This window comes from Gavialis gangeticus, unplaced genomic scaffold (genome assembly GCF_001723915.1).
Source record: "Gavialis gangeticus isolate Ggan-Ray unplaced genomic scaffold, GavGan_comp1, whole genome shotgun sequence".
In the NCBI taxonomy this organism is placed as follows: Eukaryota; Metazoa; Chordata; order Crocodylia; family Gavialidae; genus Gavialis; species Gavialis gangeticus.
This window is the reverse complement of record NW_017729000.1, coordinates 15,232,122-15,255,161: the sequence shown is the minus strand read 5'-3', so window position 1 is coordinate 15,255,161 and position 23,040 is coordinate 15,232,122. Positions and strand designations below refer to the sequence as shown.

Here is a 23,040-nt window from a genome sequence, read left to right as displayed (position 1 = left end):
AATAAGCATCTCGTGTAGACGTGCCCTGTTTGCAGGGATGCTGTAGGTTAGAACAATATGGCCTTCATGCCAGACAATTTTGCAGGTCATGGGGCCAAGGGGATAAGCAACAATTCTCAACTATTTCCTTTTCCACCTCTAGCTTTCCAAGAGACTCAATAACAATTCTAGTTCTGAGTATAGGATAGGTCACATCTGGACCCAAATTACTGTGGTCTGAAAGTAAACAGTATCAGCTGCTTATTGTGTTAATTTACTGCCAATAAATGAATATCCATTTGCACTAAGAATCCAGGAGACTGCATCTTGTTACTAATGGTCTTGTGAGCAGTTTTCCAAGACAAAATGATTTTTGTTATATTGTTTATCTTTCCATTTTAAATAGTTTTGTCCTTTTTAAATCCCATTAATAAAGAGCAGAGCAAGAATGCAAGGTTCAGCAGCGTCTGCGTATTTTTTACTTCACGTTGTATGCTGTTCTCAGAAATAAAACCCTCTGTTATCTGTACTATAAACACAAGAGGCAGACTCATCTGTAAGTGACTCATGTAGGGATGAGATGGGACCTTAACAAAGCCACAGAGGACAGAACGTGTGAATGTTCTGGCCTTATTGAAACAGATCTGGTACAAAGGGCACGGCCCTGCAGGATTCATTCCTAAAAGCTGATAATAGGGGGAACACATTCAGCATTCTTAATTGGACTATACCCTGGGCCTGGAGAAAATGGATTCCTTTTGCAGGGATCACGGCCATGCTTTCTTACCAGGCAGGCAAAGTAATGAGAGGTCCTTCATAGGATGAGCAACAAAAACTAGGTACCTATACATTCAAACAAAATTAATTCCACTGTGTATACAACACAATTTGCTTCGTATAGCAGGACTTGGACCCCACTGTGAAAATAAGGCTGCCATAAATCGAGATGATTTCCCAAAGGCAATACGGATAGACTGAGAATGCATTCTTTTTAATGTTTATGCAATGGCCAATCTGGTATCCACCTGCATCTTGATACTGTGGGAACATCAGTGTGCGTATGATGTATACATACCAGTGGGAGAATAGGCTCTGCTGTTGAAACCGTGGCCAAAATATAATTAAACGGGAGACGGGAAACCGACAATACAACTTTACTTTGTATTCAAACAAACTGCATTTGCCAAACGCGTTACAGAGTTAAATAACTGAGTTAACAGACACTGACAGTGTTTGCAAGGCTTGTTTCTGCCCCAGCCTGGTGAGGCAGGTAAAACAGCATGCTGATTTTAGTAATTTGTTACAAGACAAATAATGTAAATGAAATGGAATGAGTCCAGGAACCAATTTGCCACAGGATATTATTTTGCAAGGTGGCTCTGTTTCAAGCAGCTCAGGGGTATTGAATGAGTTGATTACTCATAAGAAAAAGGAGCCAGGAGACAAGTGTGTGGAAAAAATGATTTGTGGAAGCCTACTTTCAACTGAAGAGCGAGGTGCATCACAGTCCCCCAGCTCTGAGCTCACCAGCATTATTTAGCAGCTGGACTAGGCTATGGAGGATCCTGCACCTAAGTGATTTATATGTTCCATACACCAGGGCAATGAAACAATGTATGAATTTCTAAGGTGCGCCTCATGTTCGGGTTGCAACACATCTGAAGGTCACACTGAGCAGCTGTGGTGTGAAAAATAGCTTTACACATGAAGTTGAACAGGAGACACAAAGGTACTGAGAAGTGATAGATGGCCAAATCTAGCAAGCATGTAATTCTTGCAACATTAAATTAGAAAAAGCTGGTGAGGCCAGGCCCATAGAGCATGGCCTCCTGTCCAGCTCTGCTTCAATCCAGCTTTGTTTGCTTGTAAAGCCTTGATGCTTGGCTCTCAGTGATGATGCTTCCGGCAGATTGCCAGGTAAGCATAAGATCCATGCCCGTTGAGCGCTGGCTAGCATCCTTTGTTGCTACAAATTGTGGAGTAATGAGAAAATGGGTAATGACCTGGAGAGGATGTTCGACTTTATGAATAAGAAATCTCTGTGGGAACCAGAAGGCTGTCATGTGACCAGCTGGAGCCACACTTATCTAATGGTCACACACACTTTTGTCCGGTACCTGATGCTGTTACGCTGTGACTTCCAGATCCTTGCAATGGACAGAAATGACTCATTGTTCTCGCTCTGTTTTTTCATAAAGAGGACACTACAGCTTCTCTGTCATCTTCTGTTTCAGGGTACAGATACACAAATTACAGTGAGCTAAAATCTGAAGCTAGAGGTGACAATCTATGCCAGTCTGAAATCAGGCAGAAGTTAAGGCAGGGGGCTTCAGAGACTAACTGCTTCAAAGGCATGGGCTTTTGAAGGCAACAACCTACTCCACATCAGATACCTTCCATGTGCCTGCTGCTCTGTGGTAACTGTCCACAGGCCCGTTCTTACAGTGAGATAAGAGAGAGCTAACCTGTAGAAACTTAGCCATGTTCCACGGAGGTAAGCAGGCCAGAGTTAGCCTACACTTACTGTGGGGTAAGAGCAAGTGTTGCATGGGGAGTCCTTACCGCCTTTTTAACTTTCTGTAATTTATTCCTTTATTCCTATGCATTTCACGGTCATGAATGAAATCTGCTTCACAACACCCTTAGGAGGAAGTCTCATCCTTGCTTTATGGATAGAGACATGGAAGCAGAGAGAGGTTATTTGCCCCGTGCCCCACAGAAGGCAATGCCATGTTTGGGAAGAGAACCCATACCCCTTGACTTCTGCCCCCTTGCTGTCTATGACCTTTCATATGAGCAAGTGGGCATGACCTTTAAGTTAGAGCAATAAAAGTTAGAGGAGATGAGCCATAACTAATATATATATAGAAATAATTGTCAGGATCACCAAGCTCAGAGGGTAGTAATTGTTGGCTTCAGTTGGCAGCTGGTATCAAATGGTGTGCCCCAGGGTTCAGTCCTGGGGCTGGTTTTATTCAATATCTTCATCAGTGACCCGGAAGATGGGATGCGGTGCAGCCTCAACAGGTCTACAGGAGACACCAAGCTGGAGGGAGCAGTAGATACACTGGAAAGTAGAGCTAGGATTCAGAGCCATAGACAAATTGGAGGATTAGAGCAAAAGAAATCTCATCAGGTTCAGTGAGGACAAGTGCAAAGTCTTGCACTAAGGACGGAACAATCTCACACACTGGTACAGGCTGGGGACTGACAGGCTAAGCAGAGCTCTGCAGAAAAGGACTTGCGGGTTACAGGGGACAATCAGATGAACATGAGCCAACAGTGCACCCATCTTGCAAAAAAGGCTAAAGGCGTACTGGGCTGCATTAGTAGGAGTGTTGCCAGCAGAGTGGGGGAAGCGATTCTTCCTCTCAATTTGGCACTGTTGAGGCCACACCTAGAGTCCTGTGTCTAGTTTTGGGCCCCCCAGTACAGAAAAGATGTAGACAAATTGGAGAGAATCCAGCAAAGGGCAATGAAAATGGCTAGGGGGCTGGGGGACATGACTTAAGGAGGACAGGCTGAGCGAACTGGCCTTATTTAGTTTGGAGAAGAGAAGACTGAGGAGGATTTAATAACAGATTTCAACTACCTGAAGGGGGAGTTCGAAGGAGGATGGAGCTAGACTGCTCTCAGTGGTGGCAGATGACAGAAGAAGGAGCACTGGTCTCAGGTTGCAGCAAGGGAAGTTTAGGTTAGATATTAGGAAAAAAACCCTCTCACCAGGAGGGTAGTAAAGCACTGGACAGGTCACAGAGAGAGGTGGTGGAATCTCCATTCTTGGAGGTTTTAAGACTTGGCTAGACAGAGCCCTGGCTAGGATGATATATTTGGGGATGCTCCTGCTCTGAACAGGGGGTTGGACTAGATGACCTCCTGAGGTCCCTTCTAACTCTCATTTTCTATGATTCTATGAAAGAAACTGCAAAAGGGCCCAATAGTTAACAATAATGTGCTGGTCTGTATGAAAAGCAAATCTACTTTACAACCTCAGAATTAGGTAAGACAGGAGCCCATTTCATAAAATTCACTGTAACCAATTAAGTTTGGCCCAGTAACATACAAGGCTAATAAAAAAGTCCTAGTGAATGTTAATGACAATTGCAAAATAATACATTCCCAGTAGTGGCCTCAAACACAGGGCAATAATATTTTATACTTGAATACTGCTAACCCCCTAATCATTTACAGTTGTCCAAAGTATTTATGCTTAAATGGTCCAAACCATTAACCAAGTCTAATGATATGCAAGGGAAAAAAAGAGACTTGATTGTGTGACAGCCTTTGAGCATCAGCTGCACTTTAATAATTAGAAGCCCTCATCACTGGAGGGAATTGATACATTATTGTTAGCTGGAACCTGCACAGCAGGCCTTTCTCCTGCAGAGAAATGCCTTGCCCTGTTGCCAAAAGAGCTAGGCACGCACACAAAGAGAAGTGGCATCCTTACATTTACTAAATACTGAGCTCTTCAATGCAGCTGTTCTCTGGATTCATGATTTTCCAGCACAAGCTTGTGATAAACACTGCCAGCTCGACAAGGACATTCAGTACTTAAAAATCCTAAACCCTAGGGCTGCAACATTAGCAGTTTCCATTATATTCTTTTCCCATTTGCTCTTCCCAGCATAAATCGACCTACCAAAAGTGGGACACAGAGCAATCCTGCTCTCTGAAGCCCAGAGCTTCAAATGCAATAGCAAATCTGATATTTTGAAGCCCATCTTGTGAGCTGCAGCACCTGGCAGAAGACTCTTTCAGTAGGTGACTTCCATGCCCAGCACTGGTCTCAATATTTGTGCCCCTTTTTTTCCCCCCTTCCCTCAGACTCTTTCCATGCAAAACCAGCATGGGAAAGAGCACCTGCCCAGATGTCCTATCAATATTCTTTTCAGTCTGCAGAGAAGGGGCAACTATAATGCAAGTGGGAAACATTTCTTCTTTCACAGTACAGCTTGCCCAGGTGCATAAGGTGGGGAAAGGAGGTGACTGTGGTTCAGTAGAAATAGTCCCAAGCAATGATATCTTTTTCAGAGGTTTTGCTGTGCATCCTTTTCTAGAGTGTGAGCAAAGGACATCTGCTCCTAAAGCCATTTCATAAGCTTGCACTAAAGGCTTTACTTGGGGTCAGATGGACCGCCGTGGGCAGTTCCTATTTGCTGCTTTTTAAGCAGGAGGAAGAAACCAGCTCTCTGAACAGGGCACAGGAACTGTAGCAGTGTGCACTTTAACCCTGACTTTGACACAAATAGGTGATGTTTTTTTCCGTTCTGTTTTTAGGCTGTTTGTACAGTTCAAATCCTCACTAAGCAGCCTGTCTCTGGGTGACTACACTGGGAGGGACACAGAGGCACCACTTTCCCATGGCAGACACTACAGCACTGTCTGGAGTGCAACGTCACACCTGCAGGCTAGAACACAGTAATTACTGTAACAGCATTTGCCTACTGCCTCTTCTCATGGGAGATCAGTAGCAGGGAGGTGAACTTCATACAGGAAAACAGTGTCTAAGCTGCTTAGTTTTACTGAACTGGTAACAAAAGGCACAGGGGGTGATGTATAATTCTAAAGATAGCTAAAACTATAACCAAAGCTAGATCAGGTCCATCATGGACAACACAGGAATAACTTTAATGGAGGGAGAACAGAGAAATCAGAAACTTGAGCACCAAAAACAGTATAGGACTAAGCCAGGTGGCCCCAGTACTATTTTAATGCTGCTGTTTCCGCAGGGCATCTATACACATGCTCCGGGTTGGAGGGAGGTGCGCTTTAATTAGAACAGTGCTTAGAGCCGCTCTAATTAAAGTGCCCACAGTATCACATGTATTCAGTGCCCCACTCTTCAAAATGGTGGCAGGGGCACTTTAACTAAAGCTCATTCAATGCTGAATACATGAGATGCTGGATACACATGGCATGGAGGCTGTTGGAGCACACTAATTAGCAAACTCCAGAAGACTTGCAACAGGCTTGATTAATCAAGTTTGCTCTGATGTGTGCTAATTATGATGAGTCAGAGCACAGCTCTGTCACATGTATAGGTATGCACAGTGCCCTAAGGCAGGGATGTCCAACACTGGCTCATGGGCTGCACATGGCTCAGGGGGGCCTGTGGCTTGCTCTACTGTGGCTCCAGACACCTAGAAGTTGGGCAGCCCTAGGGGATGTGGAGTCAGAGAGTGCTGGATAACAGAGGGTACTAGGAACAGAGCTATAATGAAACCAAAAATAGAAGGAAAAAACCACACTATGGACTGTAGGTGCCAAGTGTGAAGGTTAATTCTCTTTGATAAACTCAGAGAAGGCTTGCAGACCTAGAGTAAGGCTATGCGATTTAAATGTGAATTTCCCTGTTGTTACTATTTTAAATATCTTTTTTTTCCTTGGCACAGTCACCTCTATGTGAGATCAGATTTAGCTTAGAGACTCTTTCACTCCATCATCAATGCTACATTGCAGTTACTGTACTTAGTTTCCACATGGCTTCAATCTTTTATCACTCTGAAAGCTGCAGCGGCATGTATTACTGAAAGGTATGAAATGAAAGCAATGCAATAAAAGTCTGTTTTTTTTCTTAAAGTGCCTTATTTCCTTTTGCGCTTTTTAAAATGTTTTCCTTACATTTTAAAATGAAGAGGGGGAAAAAAAAAAAGAATACTGGTTTTATATGAAACAAAGTAGAAAATTAATCAATATTTACACAGATCTTGGACAAGGCTATGGCAGGAACTAAAAACCCCAAAGCAGAGTGTCAAAAGGAAGGAAAAAACCTGCTCATACGCTTTCAACACCATCCCTTGGAGATCCCTAGTGTAAACCGTTTTATCTATAAAAAGGCATTTTACTGAGACTCCAGTCATCGGAGTTGATTACAGCCATATTTTAAAACTAGCGCCGTGCGTGTGGGTGGGCGAGCCACCTTTTGACCTCTCCAGGAATAGAGTATGGGTTTAGACAAGTTCAACTTTAGCATTTGGATAAACAGCTACCACGTCATAGCCTTCTGGGGGCTTAACCCTTTCCTTTGCATGTGTTTCGCAGTACAGCTGCTCCTCAATGAAGAAATACCCCCTATGCTTCAGGTTTAGGCCACAGTCATCGCACATGAAGCATTCTGGGTGGTAGAGCTTGTCCCGGGCTTTGACGATCGTTCCTCTGTGGAAAGCAGGAGAAAGAAGACTAAAAACTAAGCTCTGTGTCACAGCAGCAGCAAGCGTGTCCCGCGGAAAAAGGAAACGTGGAAATAAAGGGCTTTGTGAGACGTCTACAATCTTTCACACTGTGGCTTTGAGAGACATCTACAATTTTGTCCACCTCCCTGGTCTCCACGATACTGTCTTTGCTCCCTTTGCTAGCCATCTAAGGTCTTTCCCTCTAGTCAACCCTCTAGTCATATAATGGCTTACATGCTTCAGCCCTTAGACTTCCCACTTCCCAAATGCCTTGTGGCTTCCTCACCTCTTGCCTAGCTCTCCCCATGGTTTCCTTCTTCCTGCACACCGCTTCTGCAACACCCTTCCCATGCCAGGGTGGCTATCTGGCACCGTGTCCCGCAAAAATTCATGCCTTGTGTAATGCCTTATTCCTGTTTTGGATCTTACGCCCAGGCACTGGTTGGCAAAAAAGACCAGTCAGCCTCTGCCATGAATTTTAGCATATGCACTTCTATTAGGTGAATGGAGCAGTTAAATGCCTGTGGACAGCTAACAGCTTTGCTCTACTCCACGGTATTACAGAACTTGAACACTGTCACCCAGCATGTACTTACACAATCCCGTTTCCACATCGGGTGCACTCGGGAAGCATTTGCAATCCAGACATGGCACCGCCAAGTTTTGATACTGGCGATTTGATGTTTCGAGGGCCAGCCATCCTATTGTGTTTTTCACCTACCAAAAGTTTTGAAAAGATACAGGTTGAAAGCTGTCCCCTTCTAAAAAAGTCAGGCGATTATGTTTCTTCCTGGGAAAACATGCTATCTCGAAAGGGCAGCAACAATTATTTCTTGCCATTTGCTAATAAGAGAACCATAAAGAAAGTGGAGGAGCCAATTAGACTATAACAAGCTGAGTGTTGACCTTCACAGAAAAGTGACTGGCCTCACACAAATCCTTTGATCATCATGAGGAAGCCAGGATGGAGCCTTTGGGGCTGGCACTGAACTGCTCAGAGGGATAGCAATGAAACAAATGTAGCCCAACCATTAATTACATCCTGATCTAAACATGCACCATCAAGGATGGGCTGAGCCCTCTCATCCAAACAGACCAGAACTGAATTTGGCTGTGCGATTCGGCCGGGAGCTAAGAGACAAGTACAGTGAGAGAAAAGGTCTGCTGGTGAAAAAAAAAGGAGTAAAAGCAAGGGAGAGGAAGATATATCCAAGATGTATTTTGATCTATGACCACTCCAAGAGAAAAAAAGATGAACAACTTTTTCAGTATAAACCAAAACCACACAAAACCAAAATGTTTAAACAAACACAGTTATATGAATTTCTCTTCTTAGGAATTGTATTTGTTTTATTATGTCTGTCAGGAGCTGAGAAGATTTTTGAGACCCTAAAGTAAAACAGCACATTCAAAACTGACCCTTCCCACCCCCCCGCTTTCATATTTGGTTTTGTTTTACGCTGGATACCAGCCAAGAGAAAGGAAGCAATGAAAGCTTTATGCCTGTGACTAGTACACTTGCAAAGCGTGGAGAGTAACCAGGCGCTCACACTGTAATCACACACGTATGTCTACCTTGAGGACAACTGGCAATCAAAAAACTGCAAGATCCTTTGTAATCCCTAAGATCACAGCTGCCATTTCGAGCGTGCATGCCACCAAGCCTTCAGTCAGCAACCCAGCCCTATTCAGCCAACCACTTAAGCATGTGGTTAAGTTTAGGCAGTGCTTACATTCCTTCATGACTTACATGACTTCAGTGAGACTTTAGGACGTGGAGAGTACTTCACTGAGTAAAGAATAGATACCTAAGCCCCCACACATCTATTTTTGAACCTTTAAGCTTGATCTAACTCTAAAATGCCTCATCTTAGTATCTAAGCAAGTTCATTCTCAGCATTTTAGTTGCTCAGTGTTTAATTATGCCAAGTGGTTTACCATACTTTGGATGGATTTATACAATGTATTTCTGAACTGCACAACTCAGTAGCGCTTCCTTCCCTTCTTGTTTAGAATTTGCTTCCTGCAATGATCTGGGGATGAGAAACACGCCACACGTCTCTTCAACAATGTAGGTGTAATGGGAAGGGGAACTTTTCCAGCTTTTGGCATAAGCCTGGGCATGTTCCTTCCCACTCCTATAACTGTTGCCAGCACACCTGCAGTTTCATCTTTTTTCAAAGCTCTTTGCCTTTAATGTAGGGCAGCTACTATATGACAGCATTAGCGGGTGAACAAAAGGGCCTAAAAATGGCCTTACCCCACAAAGTTAGGGTCTGCAGGCGTTTAAAGTGTTCTTCTCACCTTGCAGTGATAGCATTGACCTACAGTCCATGCTGCTCATCCAAAGTATGCTAGGATCATGGTTTGATAGTCAGACAATTAAGATCAGGAAGGGGGGGGGTCAAAGATCGTTTGACCCCAGTACTTTTTCCTGCCACAGCAGGGGGTCAGATTAGATGATCTGCTCAGGTCCCTTCCAACCCTACCAACTATGAAACTATATGAAACTATGAAGACTATGCTCCCACCAAAGCCCCTGCTCCAAAATAAAATAAAATAAAATAAAATAAAATGTTAAAGTTTTGAGAAAAGTTGGAATAAAAGAGCCCTTCAGTATGGGCAAGACTGGCTGACCGAGGAACACCCTGAGATTTATGCTCTGCAGGCCCCTTGCATGCTTGGTTGGACTCAAGCAAAACTTGTTTGCCACCTTGGTGAATATGAACCAAACAATTGTGCACGCTGTTAATTTCTCACAGCTCTGAGATAAGCCATAACTTCGTTTGCCAGTTTTTAAACGTTTACTGCACTACATGGGAAGCTGCTGTTGTTCCTAAGGGAAGAAACTTGTGGAATGAAGTGTTTACAGCAGAGCTGAGGAGCGGGAGAGATTTTATAGTAAGGCAGGACCTTCACAGTGAGAACTGGAATGATGGGTCCTTTCTCTCTGCTTTTGCAGGCACAAAGCCCCATACTAATTTATGTTCCTCAGCTAGGCAGCTACATAGTTGAACTAACCGATCTTGAACATTCTTGTCTAGGCTTTGTGGTCAGAGCACTCATCTTTCATGGTTGACGGGCACCCACCGAGGCAACTGATAAGTTTCTTTACAAATCCTGTAAGAGCCTCAGCAGGAAGGATTTCTTATTAGAGGCACAGTGTGGTATTGTTCATGATTAAGAAAAAATCCTGCTTCTACCTGGAACATTTCACATATATTCCAGATCTTCATATGAAACCCCAAGTCCACTAAAGTCATGGAGCTCATGACTTTAAAGAGAAAATGCACCCTAAACTCGGACCCCCTAAACTGTCTATATTTTGGTACAAAGAACAAGGAATAGGAAGGACTTAACCTCCTAGGAAGGTTAGAAGCTTTTTCAGATATTTCAAAGATTCCAAATGAAACCAAATCTCTTAAACTGAAACATTTCCCCAGAGTAATGACAATTCCCAATACTTCTGCATCAGAGCACAGAGGTGTAATTCGTTAGAAAACAAACTTGAGAGAAACTGAAGAGTCTAATTTCAACTGTCTAAGGCAAGTGAAATACAGAAAGAGGCTAAAGGAAATAAAAGTTCAGATTGCAAAAATCCATAATGATCCAAGTTCTATGTTCCCTAAGTCTCCTTTCAGACGGGAGTATTTAATTTTAAATCTTTTATTAAATAAACCTCAGTAACTTTACAATCGTATAGGGCCCAAAACTGATTCCATAGTTGCAGACTGTGTCACGATAATGTAAAAATCATTAGAAGCTGAGCAGCAGGTTTAACCTGACTGAGAGAGAAGGGATGTTGTTGGCTAAAGGCCAGAAACTTGCTCGCTGATCTTCTGGTTGGTATTGGTCATCGATTTTATAGCTCCAGACCCCAATTCAGGGTGTTGCCACAATACCACGAGGCTCGCATTACAAAACCCCTAATGAAGGAGAAGAGGGGACAATTCCTCAAATGGTATTGCGCTTTTAAAACACCCTGTTAAAGCCTTGGAACAAGCAAGGTCCCTGTGTGCTCAATACTTTCCATCAAGAAAGGAGGGGAGGAAAATACAGTCCTTACCAAGCACTGATTCAGTCACTTTCTGCTCTCTCTCTCCTAGTAAGGAAGCTTTGGCTTTTGGCTCTGAATGATTAGTACTTTGTGGGAAGATCTGAAGGTACGGTCAGAGCCTGGTATTAGTGCCAGTTCACTGTGCCACCCTTGAATGCCAGGGAACGTCCATGCCCGGGCTACTACTGCTCGTGCTTTCCTTAAGGCCCTTCTCCTGCCAGTCAGTCCTTGAAAATGTCAATAGCTGCTACAGTGAAAGCTTATGCACAGGCCTTCTGTCACAAACCCATGACTACAGACTTATCACTTGCTTGAAGACACCCAGTCCCCCTGTAGCTGTGCCACGTACAGTGTTCAGTGGATGCCCTTGGGGCTTCCATTTGTCCTGTCACAGTCACTTGCCTCTGGCAGGAGATTGGTAGCAACTTTTTAAGTAAAGTGAGACAGCAAATTAGAGAGAACCCCAGATATGGCTTCCATCCTTGAGCCATACCACAGAGGTATGAATGTAGTTGGCTGGAATTGGGTGCTTTGGAGCAAAGGGGAGCCGGACTTGTTCAACTCAAGCCAACTGTGGCCACAAGGCTGGAGGTTGGCAAACTCTCTTATGGACCCTCAAAAGCCACTGCCATCTCCAAAGCACTGTGACCCTTAAGAAGTCAAAGGTCTCTACAAATGTGCAGGCTTGATCCACTGATTCTTGCTTGAACTGATGTCAGTGTCAGACTTGTGAATGAAGTCCCACAACAGCCTTTTATGGTCAGAATGGATCATCTAACACGTAGGGAAAGCAAGGAAAATGTAGCTTACTACATTGCCAACTCTCACAATCTGATCACAGTATTGGGTGCTTTCCACGGGGCTCTGGCTCCTGAATTCATGTGATTAGGAGAGGATCTCTGTTTATTAAATACACTTATAGCCCTGACTGTAGAGAAAACCTTGAAAAAATGGAGCCCCCAAAGCCCAAATTTCTACATGCAAATAAAAAGAGTACAACATTTATTGTTTAAAATGTCAAGGTTCTTGGGGTCTGCCTCAGGATTTGTGAGTGTTGAGGGCTGGCAAACCTGGGTTATATTAAATCATTTGTTCTCAGAGAAGTTAGTTGCAGACCTGGGAATCAAACTAGGATCTTCTGACTTCCGTTCCTATATTTCTCAAGACTATCCATTCCCTTACATAAATGCCACTTATTTGAACAGGCAAATAATATTCTATTATGTACTGAGACAGCAGGTCTAAAAATATTAACATTTAACTGGATGCCTATGGGGAAAGAGCTACAGAGCTGATAAGGTTGCAACTCTGGGTCGCTTCCACAGGATGTCCAAATCAGCCCAAAGCTGCTGACTTGAATGCTGACTTGAGATGTGCATTCAAGCACCCAGGCCTGTAACCAGAGCTCTGAAAGTTCATTGCTGGAAGGGTCTATGCTGCAACTCTCGGCACAAAGGAGATGAGCTTCAAAACAGCAGGAACAAGAGGAGTCAGTTTCCCAGGTTCTTTTAAAAAGCCTGACAAGTTTGGGATATGACTCAAGAGGGAGAGAGCTACAAAGTGGCATCACAAGGGATAACAAGTCTCAGGCCAGGACTCCAAATCTCCAAATGTGAAGCCTAAAGGCAAGCTGCCCTCCGCATAAGGGTAGGGAGAATTAAGCTGAGGCTAATCCCTAATATGTCAGGACCCAAGCAATGTCCTTGCACCCTTTTTTGCTTTGGTTTCTTTTCAGTTTCCAGCATAAAGAGCAAAAGAAAGCTGCTGGCAGGGTCAGTTGCTGAGGTGGTTTGTGGTTCAGGACACAGTAGAGCCAGAAGCATTTGGGAAACAGCTCTCTGCAAAGCAAGTGAAGCTGAGGTCACTCGCTCTGTCTGAGAACAGACGGAAGTGGGAGGGGTGGAAATTCAGCCTTTGAAGTATCCCAGAGACACTCCCTTACAGACACACACTCTGTCTGCAGGAGTCTAATGCTGTGCAGCAAATGCTGATCTCTTAAGTGGGCCAGACACATCAGACTAGGCTGGCTGATGAAATCAGGGCTGTGGCTTCGTCATACAGCTCAATACATTCCTTTCCAGGCACTTACGTAAGTGTTGATGCAGCTACATATAACCCAGAACAGTTTGAAGTCTGGGTTGCAGAGGTCCCTGCCCACATGTGCAGTGTGAATGAAAACATGGAAAGAGCCTTCCTCACTTGCACCTCTGGCACAGCTAGTGTGGATGTCTTCTGGTGGCGGCAAGCCTTCAAGGATAGCTAGAAATGACAGTTCACTGGCTAGGACAATATGCAAAGACTTGAGTGATCTAGGTTCAATTCCATATGGGACCCAGGCAAGTCACTCAGACCCTCTCGGCCTCAGTTTCCACCAGTAATATGCAAGAGCGCTTTAAAGATAAATGCATAAAACACTGCAAGGTGCTCTTAGGTTACAGCAATAGACTACAAAGTTGTGCCCATTACAGAAGGTGGCATGGCCTGACATCACGTGCCACTCATCACTGCAGTGGATACAGCGGTAATGGGAAGGTGACGACACTTCACAGACTTTCAAGGCCTGTATGAGCTCATCAAAGAAATCTAGCAAAGGCAGCATAGACTCCTGCCTAGCCTGTTCTGATGGGAAGCACAACTAACAATGTGGGGATAGCCACCTTTCCCCATGCTAAAGTGCCAGTCAACTCTGAACACAGGCACTGACATACCAGTTGAGCAGCTTCTTCATTCAGAAGGACTTTAAGTATCTGTGGGCCATAAAAACAAATGACTTCTATTTGCCTGAATGATGTCAAAGAGATTTGAGTAGCAGGGCTGTGAAAAACATTTAGCCAACTGACTCTAGAGAGGAAAGAGAGGTGCTGAAATGTGTGTTTTGAAGGGGCCTTAGGATAGTTTTCTTGTGGTTAGGACATGGGATATTTTAAACAACACAAGGAATCTGAGAACCATTGAGTTTTCAGAGGTGTGGGAGACTCACTGGAAAACATTCCAGGTATAAACAGTCGGAAGCACCATCTTCCTTACCATTCTCCCCAGCTTCTAACATGCCTTGCAAATATCGGAAAGATCCAGACTGCTTAGGCTCTGAGACTGGCTTTTCATAATCCTGAAGCATCTTGTACACATCTGACTCCATGTCGATCCCATTTCTGCTCCGTGGAAGGGACCTCAAAGGGTCAGCACTGTTTGAAAACAAAGGAATGTCAATGTCAAGAGCTAATCAACCCTTGAACAGGTGCAGGAACAAAAACATCAGCTGATTAGAGATGGGCAAACTTCCTGGAGCTTAAGGTTCTGCAACCTGCCCCAAACATTTTGAGACAAATAAGCCTGCATCTGATGGAAACTCTACAGCTGTAAATTAAATCCATGTTTATTTTCATAGTGATTCAATTAATCACCCTTCCCCTGCCCTGGGGAAGCCTGCTTTAGGGAAACAGTTGTGCAAGGCATGAAAGATAAATGTGTATGTTGCTTGTTCTTCTACTGAGCAACATAATGAAGACTCAACCAGCTCCAAAATCTCCTGGAGAGAGGGCAGCTGCTAAAAAGCATTGTAAATTGCTACACATGGAACATATTGAAAAAATGCATAAAATAATGCATTAAATTAATGATTTGGGGCATTGGAAGCCACCAAATCCTTGCTAGAATATCTGGCATCAGGGATACTATTTGTTGTTGCCAGCCAGAGCCCCAATGGGATATGACGTTATCTTAAATAAATGCACCTTTTCTAATGCAGCTTCCTTCTAGGTGATTCCAACTTTAAAAGGCACGTTCATGGGTCATACTGCTGGACCACAGCAAGTGAGAAATAGGCAAGTTAAGAAAATGCCCTATGTTATGGCTCTGTCCCCCATCTCCTTTGATCTCCTTCGACTGGAAGCCCTCTGGGGCATGTGAGACTGCTTTCACATCTGCTTGCAAGGCAACCAGCACAATACTGGGGACAATTTAAATGATATTGCAATAAAACAATAAATAGTAAATCCAGGCCCCAATCCATCACTCCATCCCTACACAGCAAAGCAAATCTTTTGAAATGTAGGTCCCAGTGACTTCAAAGAGACTTTAGCTTAAGTGCTTGCTGAATGGGGATGGACTTAAGGTATGCATTTAAATGTTCTACTAAACCAAGGCCTAATACAGTTCCTTGGTGAAAGCAGTTTGTCTGCAAGGATCCAAGCATATAAAGATACTAAAAACAGCAAGAGCACTTAATTCTGTCAGGCTGCTTAACATATTTTAACTGCAATCGGACTCACTGTCTCCACTGGCATTGTATTTACATAGACACAAAAATCAAACAAAATTCAGTTTGACAACTGCCCAAGACTGCATGCTGTAGAAGTGATCTGCGTCTCAAAGTCTGGCTGGTCACAATGTGCATGTGGTGGGATATAATTTAGGAACTCCAGGCTAAACTTCCAAGATCAGACAAGAGTGTATCTTGTTTTCACAGTTCGCCCTGTGGGACTGGACTGCTCGGCAATTCCCGAGTCCTCCAAAGGCCGCGACGTCAATGAATTCTGGAGACACAGAGGAAGGGCTGCTGCTGAGCACTGATGGGTGCGGTCGGAAGCTGCTGAAGCTGCCGACGCTGGGAGGTATGTTATCTATGCCAGTTGTTCTGGTGTCTTGCACACAAGTTCAGTGCTATTTAATGACCTTGCTAAAACTCGCTCATCCCTCACTTGATATGTTTTCAACAAGGAAGTAAATCTGTGTTTTATCAGATCCAGGCAGGCTGCAGACTTGGAAAAGACTGCGCTCATTGACCCAATACTGAACCTACAACTGGGTTCAAAATTAGGCAAAAACATGTTTGCTCACTGCTGAAGTTAAATCTCCCTATTTTTTAGCCAATATACACAAAAAAGACCCATTTTGTTCCCAGTGATTTCAGTGCAATTCCCAGGACTTCCAACCTTATTAACTTCAGTGGAGCTGCATAGGGGTAACAGAGCAGAACATGGCTGATACTTTTACTGGAGTGTGAATTTGGACAGGCATGCAGCACTTCATGATGTGGAAAAACAAATCTTCATGTTGTTTTGAACTGGTGTGAGCATTATTTCTCATTTAGATTATTTTAATGGCTCTTGTGCAGTATATATTAGTAACACCTGGAGGCGTGTGAAAATACACCACTCCAAATGTTGGTCCCCATCAAAGTTTAAGATACTCGTCTGAGCTGTGTGTGTTTTCATTTCTAAAAGCGTGAATATCTCTCTGCTTTCCCAACAGCTGCTTTAACCCAACCTAGACTTTGCCAGTTTATTTAGTTTAATTTTTATGAAAACAATCTCCGGGGCTTCACTTGAAAGTCTGCAGAAGAACAATCCTGGCTTCTTCTTCAAAATACAATCAGGACCAGGAAATGTACTGGTGAATACTGGGGTCTCAGGTCTCAAACTAGGAACCTCTGACATGTACGATAAGCTTAGGTCTATCAGCTTTATCCCCCACTGGAATCTAAACCAGGGCTTGCCAGCCTACTACTGCATTTATTTGAATCCAAGACAAGGTTCCCCCCAACCCCACCAATCAACAAAGGGGCGAGCAGGAGAGCCTGGTCTTGGATTCAAATATTGGCCCAAGGCAGGCTCAGTTCCAGCTTCGGCCCCGAGCTCAGCCTTAGCTTCAGCCCTGAATTGCTTTTGCCCCAGGCCAGGATGGTTTGTCTGGCAGAGAAGGGCATTTGCAACTGGTGGAGTGTGGGGGAGATCATAGGCAGGCAGCAACAGGGGAGACCCACCTATGCAGATCTAGGGGGAGCATAGGAAAGACTGCATAGCTTGCCTCCCTCAGCTGTTCCTTTTCCCCTTTACCTTCTGCTCTGGCTCTGGTCCCTCCAGCCCCAACCTGGCCCAGCCAGGAGCTCCCAGTACTTCTCCCTGGCAAAGCTGGACTGGGGCAAGGCAGGGCCAGGCGGCTGTGGCCGAGTGCCCTGGAGCAGGAGCAGAACTGCAGCAAAGGAGAGAAGGGGGTGGGAGGCATGGAGGGAGAGGTGGCAGGGGTCAGGCACCAACTAGCTTGGTTGATTAATTCAGATATGAACTCAGTATCCTCAGCGCAAGCCGGGAGAGTAGTAACAGCAGTGTGCACGGGTAGGTCTGCTTTATCCTGTTTCTTCCAGTTGCTACACACACGACACAACACGACGCACCTCTTTGCCACCTCCACATCTAAGTTAGACATTGTTTGGATGCCCACTGTAGGGCAATTTGATGTAACTTGCACCATTTGGCCAGTGCCATTCATTCTGAATTTGGCTCAGAGACATTCGCAGCAGGTACACTTGTTTGCTCTTCGGGGTGGGGAAATGCATTTTGCTGAATCTGACTCTTCCTTTCTAATGAACATAGGCTCCCCTCCTAGGAATACCCTGTGGCAGCCAGCAGAAGTGGTTAAAAGAAATTAAGAAAAAGTCTCTCAGGCCTTTCTGAAACCCACACTTAAAAGGAAAATGTCAACTTGAATTTTTTAAACAGACCATTTTTAGGAAGTGCTAATTGCTGACAGAACACTTAAACTAGCATGTTCTGATTTTTTAGCAAGATTCCTTTGAAAACATTTAAAGTTTTCCTGTTCTCTTGTTAAAATTTATAAAATGTAAGGGTCTTTTCATCAAGAGAAAACCTGAGTAAATGGCTGTACAGAGGAAACAGAAGGAGTGATTATACATAGTGGGCTGCCACATGCACAAAATATAAAGGTGAAGAAAACAGAGAATGTCTTTAACTGATACCATTGATTAGTCAGTTAGTTTAGATGTTAACTGGAGGTATAACAGAGCCACTGTCAGGCAGAAGTGGTCTATTCAGGAAAAAACACTGCCTTTTAAGGAAACAGCAAGTCTGAATGCTCACACCAAGTGATTATTGACCAGTCATGCTGGCTATGGAAAAAGCACACACATACAAAATCCCTCCACTTATCACTTACTGGACTGCTTGTACTGTAGTTCACATGTTCTGATTCAACTAAGCCATCACTAACACTCCCACGATTTATAATGAGCTCATGTGTTGGATCCAAGTACCAGAGGGACAGTCAGTGAACTTTGCCCAGTACAGCAGGCGTCCACCTCCCTCCACACCCCCTCCAGCCTTCTGAATAGGAATAAAGTCTTCAATTCCAAAAACAAAGGTTTCACATTTCACCCCAATGCTAAGTTCACATCTTTGCTGGCACGCTGGGACTGGACCAGCAAGCTCTAAATCACAAAGCATTTGTACAACCCCTATACCCTACAGACAGGCCACAAAGCATGGCCTGGTACTTCTACACACATACCTGCTTTGCATCACACTTTGTATAAGTTGCAATTAAAAAGGTCAAATTCCGTACTGAACCATTAACAATAGAAGTGCACGAATTAAGCTTTTCTCACACCTTTGGGAAGCAGCAATATGGAGCCCACTCAGCTGTGCTGGCAAACTGGACTCAGCATTGTTATTGGCATAGAGTCGCGTTGGATTATTGTACTGTACGTTCAACATCTGTTTGCTGTCAGTCGGGCTCCCTCCAGCAGTGTGAGGCACTGGCCTTTTGCTCTGAACAGGTCCATTATCCTATGGGAGAAAAAAGAAAAAAGATGTATAGTTCCTGGTACCAAATAACTGTGCTCTGACTCGTAGACTGGGCTAACATTTGATCCGTTGTCTGTACACAAGTAGAGGAAGACAAAGAAATTGATCAGGAAAAAGGAAGTTCAAACTAGAGCTATAATTTGCTCAGGTTGTGCAGCCTTCATTGGTCTGTAATTAAATATGCTCGAGCGCTTCTCCGGATTTACCACCGCTAAAGATTCTTTACTTTCTCCACAGTGTCAATATTCATTATTTTGTATACCGGAAAGCTGGAGCCCTGATTTGAGTCTCAGCTACACCACTTTCTACTGGAGATACACAAGGGCTGTTCATTTAGGCCACAGCAAATAAATATAGTGCTGCACCAATAAAGATTTTCTTGGCCAATACCAATAAGATAACTGATATTTAGTGTATTTAACGCCATTTCTAAGCATGGGGATGCTGATACAGGAGACATAGTGGCACTTTAATTAGAGCTGCTGTCAGAGCCGCTCTAATTAAAGTGCTGCCCGCCCCCCCCCACACACACACACACTCCCGGAGCACATGTAGAAGTGCCCGGGCCAGTTGCAGCAGGTGGGGCTAACCTAGCAATGCCTGGGACTGGCTGTGCAGAGCCCCTGCCCTTCAGCCCCAGCCTGGGGGCAGCTGGCTGAGCCTGCCTGGCTGCCCAGGGCTGGGTGATTTCAGGCCAGGCTCCTCGCTCTCCTGCCTCTGCCCAGGGCAGGGCCACGGGACTGAATGAACCGGACCCTGGGAAGGGCAGGACCAGCTGGATGGAGGGGCTGGGGAAAGGACCCTGCTGAGTGGTCACAGGGGAGAGAGGTCAGCTTCTGCCAGCCCCTGCTGGGTGGGGAGGGACAGAGTCTCTCCTGAGCTCCTTGAGACGGCGGTGTGTGCGTGACCCGGGGAAGCGGGGTGCGGGGCAGCCGCTGCCTTACCCCTTCTCCTTCAGAGCCCTTGTCCTGCCCCATGCCACCTGGCCACACGAGGGACTTGAGCACCAGTGTGGGGTGAGGCGGGCAGAGCGTGGCTTGTGAAGGGGTGCAGCTGTGAGGGCCTCAACCCATGTAAGGCAGTGCCTACTCTAGTGCCTCGGATGTAAAATGAGCCCCCCAGTGTGCAGGGAGGGAGGAAGAGCCTCTCTTCTCGGATTCGGGGGTGAAAGGAGGCAGGCAGCTGTTGCGGCTCCCACTCACGCCCTGAGCCCAGGTCGGGGCTGGAGTCAGACCCACAGCAGCTGCTTGCCCCCCCCCTGCACCCACTGCCCTACCCCTTATCGGGGACACTGATGCATGAGACACTGGAGCTGCTGGAGCATTGCAATTACCACGCTCCAGCAGACTCAATTAATCGAGTCTGCTCCAACGCACTGAAATTACAGTGTGTCACTGCAGCCTCGCAGCTTGTGTATATGAGCCCTCCATTGTGAGGTACTAGGAAAATGCATATTAGCTCGGCTTAACGTGCATTAACTAAAGTGAATGCTTTTTAAGTGACACTTAATGTGCATTATCCTAGTTTAATGCCCATTAAGTATAAAGCATGTTTTTTTATGTGATGCTTTAATGCATATTAAAATAGGCTAATAAGCATTAAGGGGCACATGTAGATGTGCTGTATATATATCCATGCAAGCCCAATTAATGTGTGCATTAAGGGAAGAATGGACTCCTACGTGAGAGATGTGGTATTATGCTCATTTATACACTCAGTTTTCAATATTCTTGTATACCAGGGCTCATGGGAAAAAAAAAAAAAAAAAAAAAAATCAAGAAAGAAAGAAAGAAAGAAAAGCATATTGTCAACAAACAATAGAATACATGGTTGGGGCTGTAGTAGGTTTACTTGACTGTTAGGAAACAAATGTGCATCATTGGTACGTACAATACGGGCACATAGTGTAAAAAGCCCCTCAAACAAACTGGTAAGAAAAACAAAAAACAGATCCAACTAGAGAAAAAGTTTCCAGGAATCCAATCCTGGGGATCTCTTGAACAAAAAACTCCCATTGATGTCAATGGCACTATTGTCCTAGTACAGGGGTGGGCAATTATTTCGGGCAGAGGGCCGCTTACTGAGTTTTGGCAAGCCAGAGGGCTGCATGACAGGCAGCCAGAGGCAGATAAATATTAATTTTCTAAATTCTGGGAGGGCCCCGCAGGCTGGACAGAATGGCCTGGCAGGCCACATCTGGCCCATGGGCCGCATTTTGCCCACCCCGTCCTAGTAGGTAGGGCTAACAAGGGCTTTCAGTGACTGATCCTAAAACCATTAAACATGTGAGATACACTGGACTTGGTAAGACTGCGAGAAGGCAACACAAGTTTAAAATCAGCACAAAATTGGGGATTTCCCTGTAATATTATTTCAGAGAAACTGAGATGTCAGGCAGGATTGTTTCCAACATCATAATTACTCCAAAATAATCTGTTCTATTCCCATTAGGGAATAAAATCATTTTTAAAACTGTCCCCGAATTATATTCTCTAAGAAAATGATTACCAAGCCATTGCTCCCAATTCCTAGATTTATGGTACTATTTTCAAGGAAGTTAAGCAAACACTTTCTTCCATGCCAAAAAGGGAAATGGATAATCATAAATGTTTGAGGAAAAGCAACTGCACAAATTGGCTAGAAGATACATAACATTTAGTAATCAACTAGGATTATATCTGCTGACACTTTTACTGTACATGTCTCTGGAAGATAGGCCTGACATTGCATGGCACTGAATGCTATCCTTTCTGAGTCCAGGGTCCAGCCAGCACAGCTCTGAGAGGGGTACGGCAGTTTGGGATCTTGGACCAACAGAACCGTGCCAGTGACAGCCTCTGGTTTAGGCCATTTTACCCACAAAACTGTGCTTTTACTGTTACAGGTTGTTTTGCTCCAGGGATGGGCACGTCCATGCTTGGAGCCCCTTGTCAATGTACCATGCTAGTAAGGCTAAGGGAGAAGCTAGCACCTGATCTTAGTTAGCCGAGGAAGGGGGAAACCACAGAGCCACGTCCGTCGGCTGGTCGGGTTTAGCACTGAGGTCTGGCAGTGCTGTTTTACAAGGATGAGCAGCTCAGAAGGGTGCCCGTGCAGATGCATGTGCAGTTCCTAAGGGAGTCAGGATGAGGCAGTATGTGTTTGTGGGGAGCAACTGGATTTTGAGTCTTTGGGCTAAATTCTCCTTTCTACAAAGAGACAGAGCAGGTCTGTTAATGGACTACCTGAGCGCATCATGCCAGAGGCTCTCGCCCTCCCCTCCCCGGGTGTGAACCTAGAGGCAGAGGACACTGCCTGCACCCAGGGAAACACTGAGAGGCCTGAGAAAGAGCTGAGGTACCTTGTGGGGCCGGGGCCAATCCCCCTGTGCAGGGTTAGAGCTTTTCCTTGGTTGGAAACGCACAGGAAACTTTGCTAGGCCACCCCCCTGGACTTTCCAGCACTCATCCCTCATCTTGTGTGTTCTTCCCTACAAGGGATGGTGGGCTGTTTAGCACAGAGGTAACAGAATTAAGGGTTTGGGTTTTTTTGGGACTAAATGTTCTTTAAAAAAAAGGAGTGTAGAAAGCTATGATCTCAATGGATTCCTTTAATCCCAGGCAGTTTGTAAACCTTCAAGCATTTGTTTTTGTTAAATAACAATGATCTGTAAAATCAATAACAAATGTTTCTATAAAACTCTAAAAATTACTGCTTTGACACTTTCCAAACTGCATAAAAAAAATCAGCGTTGGACACCAATGCTGAGCCAAGTCTCCTGTCTTGCAGTCCTGTGATTTTAAACACCAACTTCTCAGAGTCCTGTGGGGTCCTCCCCAGTGCTGTGCTGCCAGACTGTACGGCCTCGGACCAGTTTCTGTGTGAAATAGTATTAGTCGGATTGAAAGAACAAATGACTCTTTTACAAGAGATGCCTTCCCTCACGGTGGTTTTGTGGCTGGATTGCAGCTCAAGATGGTCACTCTGCGCGAGGAGAAGCAGATCCTTTTTGATCCTACGTTGCTTCTAAAAAGTCCTACTCTGTACCCCAGAAGAGATACTCTTCTCAAATTAAAATGAACCAGTTTGTTTCCAGGCAGGATGCCAGCTGCAGGGAACAGTTCCTTGTAGCAGTGAGAGAAATCAAATACTCCTGGCTTTTAAAGTGTTCTTTAAAGCAATCAGATTGAGTATATTTTTTATATTGGTCCTTAAAGCCAGACAAACATTTCAACAAAGTGCCTAATCC

The 23,040-nt window shown here is 44.7% G+C and overlaps 1 protein-coding gene across 1 annotated transcript in view; it reads right to left on the bottom strand.

Annotated features, from left to right (window-relative positions):
• Positions 1-6,369: 6,369 nt before the first annotated feature.
• Positions 6,370-23,040, bottom strand: part of PDLIM4 (PDZ and LIM domain 4) — an 87,394-nt gene continuing 70,723 nt past the window's right edge. The window contains exons 4-7 of the mRNA XM_019505977.1: positions 18,616-18,794; positions 14,239-14,396; positions 7,751-7,871; positions 6,370-7,137 (exon numbers count right to left, since the gene is read on the bottom strand). Of these exons, the coding sequence (XP_019361522.1) occupies positions 6,933-7,137; positions 7,751-7,871; positions 14,239-14,396; positions 18,616-18,794 (663 nt within the window). The 3' untranslated portion in view covers positions 6,370-6,932. The remainder of the gene's footprint in view (positions 7,138-7,750; positions 7,872-14,238; positions 14,397-18,615; positions 18,795-23,040) is intronic.